Source organism: Scomber japonicus, chromosome 17 (assembly GCF_027409825.1).
Source record: "Scomber japonicus isolate fScoJap1 chromosome 17, fScoJap1.pri, whole genome shotgun sequence".
Classification (NCBI taxonomy): domain Eukaryota; kingdom Metazoa; phylum Chordata; class Actinopteri; order Scombriformes; family Scombridae; genus Scomber; species Scomber japonicus.
In genome coordinates this window covers 27,362,315-27,368,498 of record NC_070594.1, presented here as the reverse complement: position 1 = coordinate 27,368,498, position 6,184 = coordinate 27,362,315, and the positions used below count along the sequence as shown (strand labels likewise).

Sequence of the window (6,184 nt, the reverse complement as noted above, 5' to 3'; positions counted from 1 at the left end):
TTTTTAAAAAGATGCTCATTAGGGCCCGACCAATAATTAATTTTTGGGGCCAAAAATTGTAGATATCAGCTGATAATCTTATACATATATGAACACACTTTTTATCCCAAGTGGTTATCAAACACTTGGTTATCAATTATACCCCCCCCCCCCCCCCCCCCCCCCAAAGTATTCCAAAATGTAGAACTAGATTATCCCCATAGAATAACATTAGGAGTGATGAGGTAATTACATTTTTTTCAGTTTGACAGTTACAATTTTTTAAATGGATTTATTATTTTTTTTGCAGATGACAAATTTTAAGACCCCCATAGTCCTGGACACAGGGTCCGGTCTGATGAAAGCAGGATTCGCAGATCAAGACCTCCCAAACATTATATTCCCAACAATTATCGGGCAGCCAAAATATGAGGTAAGAAAACAGAAAAGAGAAGTAACAGTAATGTTGCTTTGCTTTGTTTCCTACCTGCTGCTGCTGCTGTTATTGAAAGCTTTGTCTTGACAGGAAATAATGAACGGTAACATTGAGAGGGAGACCTACATTGGTCATGAAGCCCAACACATGAGAGGGGTCCTGACTCTGAAGCATCCCATAAAGAACGGGGTCATTCGTAACTGGGATGATATGGAAAGGGTAAGATGATAATGTGATGTGTTTTACTATCGATATTAGGAAGTTATAAAATTCCGATGTAGAGACTTGGGCTGATAATGCCTCCATTACATATCTTTGTCACAAGCATTTGAAAACCACTTTTGGGGGATCATTACAAAATATATGTGTTTTCACAATTAGTGCATCCCTACATACAAAATATTTACTTACCTATCTGTGATAGGTCAATATTGGAACATGTGTATGCCGGCTGATTGCCCTCCTAACCAGTGTTTTTCTTTTGGGTTTCAGATTTGGCATCACACATTCCAGCAGCTGTGCGTGGAGCCAGAGGATCACCCCGTGCTCCTGACGGAGGCTGCCATGAACCCCCTGGAGAACCGGCAGCGCATGGTGGAGATCATGTTTGAGAGTTTCTGCGTTCCCTTCACCTACGTGGCCATGCAGGCGGTGCTGGCTCTCTACGCAGCAGGAAGATGCACTGGTAATATTGTCGTTTTTGATATGTATATATATTTATGCTTCTCACTACCAATCAGTCTAATAAGTTTTCCTTTTCCTAATAGGTGTGGTGTTTGACTCTGGAGATGGAGTGAGCCACAGTGTGCCTGTGTTTGAGGGATACTGTCTACCTCATGCAGTGCAGCGCTTCCCTCTGGCTGGACTAGATGTTACCATGCATCTGAAAAGGGTACATCTCTTCTTCTTCTGCACACAGGTTATAGAAAGTTATGTGAACAATCTCTAGTGATGAATCTGAATCAACAAATCAGCTGTTTAAGTCATTACTGAAGCTTTTTAAAAAGCGAAACTGCATATTTGTGAGCTGTCTTTATAGATTTGTATCTTCAATGGGAATCAATGGGTTTGATATAGAGATTCACAGATTAGAGAAGTCCAAGTATTGAGAGATAGACTAACACGTTGTTGGTTTTTGTGGTCTTTTATTTAATGAGAATTGTTGACAGTGAATACCAAGCTTACTATAAAGTGAGTTTTTAGGCTCTGTTCCACAATTGAAGGAATCTAGAGTTACTTGTCCTTTAGTAACCTTTCACAGTGATGATTAGTTTATCTTATGTAGAGTCAGACTGATATATCAGTCGGCCGATATTAGCCCATAACAGATATATCATATCAGTGAATACGTTGTCCAATATGCACAGATCATTTTTAAAGTTATATAGGCAACATTTTATGTATATTTGATCCTTTTTCTTGATTCAAGTTTAATATATTCATACGTGTTTTGTTGTTGTTTTTATTATTTATAGGAATTTATCATTATTAAGTTCCCAGTTAATATCAGTCTCCTTTGTTAGTGTTTGATAACCACATTGCAGAAAAAATGTACATTTTATGTTCATATTCTGTATGTATAAGATCATTGGTCAATATTTCGATATCAGTGGGGGTTTTTTCCCCTAATATTGTTATCAGCACCAGCCCCAAAAGTCCAGTATTGGTAGGGCTCTGATCTTTTGATTTGCATAGTGAGGACATGCTGGTAAATACAACATCCTGTGTGTTAAGATCTTCACATTATACAGTTAAAGAAACTTTTAGGCTCATTTTTATGTTGTTCTTCTAGCTGCTGCAGGATCAGGGAGTGTCCATGCGCACCACAGCAGAGATGGAGATAGTGAGGGAGATGAAGGAGAGGTGCTGCTGCGTGGCTCCAGACTACACAGCTGAGCTGAGTGAGGGGGGGCCGTCCTGCAGGGAGATGCATTACACCATGCCAGACGGACAGATCGTCACCCTCAGCACAGAGCGCTTCAGGTAACACTCACATGCTTTACACGGACATTCAATCCACTGAATGGGGCTCAAGAAGAACTTCTATATTTCTGCTGGAACTTCAGTGTTTTATGTGTTGGCATGTTTTAATCATATATCTGTTTGCCTTTTACTTTCATATAATAAAGTGACTGGACACATAATTAACTTTTAAATTTGCTTTATTAAAAGTGGTTTTAGAGTGAAGGTACTCTTTAAGTAAAGTGTGTATAGAAAAGCAACACATGGTGAAATAAAGACATTTAAACACAATTTAAAAGTAGCATAAAAATGAAACTAAAATAGAATAAAACAGTAGAGTAAAAAGTTTCAGTGCAGTGTGAGGTAGTAACCATAAAATTTGGATTTAATTAAAGGTAGTCACAAACAGCAAAAAAACAGAAAAATCAGCTGTGATTTAGAAGTGAGAATTACAGTAAACCTGCAGTTTATTGGTATTTACTTCTGATATGTGGAGTATAAAAACTGAACACTGCTACTCCTGCAGAAAGCAGACTTTGGCAAAGCAAATAAAAATATCTCTTTAAAATTTGGATCTGTTCATTGTAAATATATAATTATATATGCTAACAACTCTAAAACATATATTCTGTAAAAGAGAACATTTCTCAGTAATGTGTACTGCCTGCTTGATATTGGTAGAACTACAGTAGATAGATAGGTCTGTTCAGCAGGTGCTACACACATGACAGACTACTGAGAGACAGACCTCTGCTTCATCCAGGGCTCCTGAGATTCTGTTTAAACCCGAGCTGATTGGACGGGACCACTACGGGATGCACGAGAGCGTCTTCAAGTCAATCCTCAGCTCAGACATTGACCTGAGGCGCTGCTTCCTGGGAAACATCGTGCTCTCAGGTAACAGTCGAGCCGAGACACACTCCAGCCACACTACTAAAATCAAAAGCACACGTACATTTCTTCTTTTTTTAAATTATTATTATTTGGTCGTGTTCCAGTTAAGCTGATCTCTAAAATAAGTTTGTTTTTTTCCCATCTCTCCCTGCGAGTGAAGGCGGGAACACTCTGCTTGCCGGCCTGCCAGACCGACTCCAGGCTGAAATCAGAAGTATGGTGCAGGTGGACATGAGGGAGAGCGTCCGCGTCACCAGCCCCAAAGACAGAGACTTCTCAGTGTGGAGCGGCGGAGCAGTGCTGGCTAACCTGCCCACCTTCAGCTCGGCGTGGATCGGTCAGGAAGAGTACGAGGAGTTCGGACCGCAGATCGTCTTCAGGAAATGCTTCTGAGACGGACTGCTGTGTAACGTATTGACTGGTTCTGATGTCACAAAGTGCAATATACACACAGATCTACAATGCCATGGATTGATCTGAGCCATTATAACCCTTTTTTTAATATGTCTGTCTATTATTATGTATTATATTTCTCTGTGGAGTCAATTTAATCCTCGCCGTCAGTCTGGATCTTGACCATGGAGCTCTTACTTGACACCAGCAGGCTTCCGTTAACCTGCTGCTTACTTTATGCCTTACCTATCGAGATCCAGTAACACGGCGAGGATGAAACTGGTGTTGTCGTCAACTTCCTGTCAGTCGACATTATAATCGTCCCTCAAGAACTGCGTCCTCTCACTATGAGAATGTATCTCTGTGTCCTGAGAATTTAAGTGTTAATATATATGAATGTTTGTGGGTAAGGGACTTAAATTGAAGCTGGCCTTTGATTGAAATCTGCCAATTTTTCTTTCTAGAAAAAGCAATTGAGCGACACATAGAAGAAACTCAATGTGCTGACTCCAAATATATATATATTTATCTAATATCAAATGACTAATTAATTTAATTAATTAATTAATAACTATCAATTAATTTGTTTGACATGGTGAAAGTTGCATTCATATTGAAGTGGGATCAGTGCAGCTGTGCAGTGTTCACAACTAGAGTCTGTTTAATGAAGGCCTCATAAAAAATGATATTAGGAAATATTAGGGCTTAATATCATTATTATTTTGGTTGAAATCGTCAGTTTTTTATTTATAATGTAATGATTTTTGACTTTTTTTTGTCATAACATTACAATGTTTTACTCAATGTTGCCCTTTTTTCACCGTCATATTTTGACTCTCATATAAAAGCAAAAAAAATCATTATACATGAACAAGTTGTTTTGTTTTGCTGCAGTAATGTGAGCTAGAGGAGAAAAATGAGGATATGTCGTTCCTGAAAACAATCACCTCATTATTCCCACATGTTGAATCTCCACCTGAGTTAATTTGTTGTCAGTGAAGGTTTGTATGAATCTGGTTATGATGATGTGTGAAGTATGTAAAGTACAGTACTGGCCCAGTAATGCCTATCACTTAAATTCAGTCTGTTGAACAAACAGATGATAAATGCTGCTGCAGGTACAGTGTTTGTATATTGTATAAAGTTTAAATTTTGTCTTTATTTTCTATGTGAGTGCAGTGATTCTTTGTTTTTCTTGAACACTTGCACAGTAGACTTGTGAAAGGTGTTCCAATGGTGCCAAAACTGCTGCATTTATCCTTTAACCATGAATTCTGACAAACCTTTCATCAACCCTGTGGATTTGTACATAGTCTTTGTGTTAAATTATGTTGTTGCATGGAACTTAGTTTCACCTTCTGCATGTGTTTTTTTTTTTTGTGTGTGTGTGAACTATTCCTCTTTAAAGGCATGGGGTTGTCATGTGACCTGAAAGCTCAGTTCTTAGTGGAAATCACAATGTGGGAAACTACAATGTGAGTCTTATGTAAGGGCAGAAATCAGCTGCTGTAGTTAGTGGAACCTCCTCTAAATGTACTGTATCAGTCTGGACTGAGTCTAGCAACTGTTCACCTAAACCATTCCATTCATGTCCTGTCTGATTTTTATAATAAATATTTTAATCCTCATGTTTCTTCTCTTTGTTTCAGAAGTTGCAGAGCTAAACATAGTGGAGTTAATGCACATACACTTCTTTTAAATATTTCCAGAGATTTCATACATGATATTAACACATTCTCTAGCTCATCTTAGCAGGAAATAATCATTAACTGAGCTCCACATTTAATGCAATAGACTAATGTAAACCCACCAAGTCAAAGCTGTTCAGTTCAAACTGCGCAGTAGCTACTTTGAGAACACATGCAGGTTTATGAAGGTGTATTCATGACCTCACGAATGTTATTTTTCGAAGGGGGAGGGGGGCGAGGAGGAGGAGGAAGTCTTAAGTCAAGGCCATTTTTTCCTCAGGTTTCCACTTTTCCTTCCAAGCCTCTTTTCAGCTGATGATTCGCTGCTCCCTCCAGCTGTCTCTCACCACTGCCTTCCTGTCGCAGCTTTTATTTCCACCAGGAGTAGACTTAAAACATTTCTTTTTGATAAAGCTTATACTGAGGGCCGGCCAGGCTTGTCTTGGACCAGCTCCTAGTTTATGCTGCCATAGGCCTAGCTCTTCCTCCCTCTTCCCTCTCTTATCCATTTACATTCATATACTATTAATACGTTAACTAACCTAAACTTCTTCCCTGGAGTTCTCTGTGATTTAGTGCTATATAAATAAAGATTGATTGATTGACTTATCTAATGTTTACAGAAACTGTATTGTTGTTTCTATATGTACTGTATCTATTTTTCACTTACTTGCTTGTACATAACAGTGATATCTTTAATCCTCTTTGTTTGGCTTGTTGTGCTTGTGTATGTGTCTGAGTCACATGGTACTTGTACATAGTACTTAGCCAATGAATTGATTATGATTATGACTTTTAGTTTACCTCTGAGTATGAGAACATCATTTCATTA

General features: G+C 38.5%; 1 protein-coding gene across 1 annotated transcript; it reads left to right on the top strand.

Moving 5' to 3' along the window:
• The first annotated feature begins 289 nt into the window (after positions 1 to 289).
• Positions 290 to 3,664, top strand: si:ch211-241j12.3 (uncharacterized protein LOC566552 homolog). Its single transcript, XM_053337265.1, has 7 exons — positions 290 to 412; positions 506 to 634; positions 908 to 1,100; positions 1,183 to 1,307; positions 2,208 to 2,398; positions 3,141 to 3,274; positions 3,432 to 3,664. The coding sequence occupies exons 1-7, from the start codon at positions 290 to 292 to the stop codon at positions 3,662 to 3,664; spliced, it is 1,128 nt and encodes a 375-aa protein (XP_053193240.1).
• Positions 3,665 to 6,184: the final 2,520 nt, after the last annotated feature.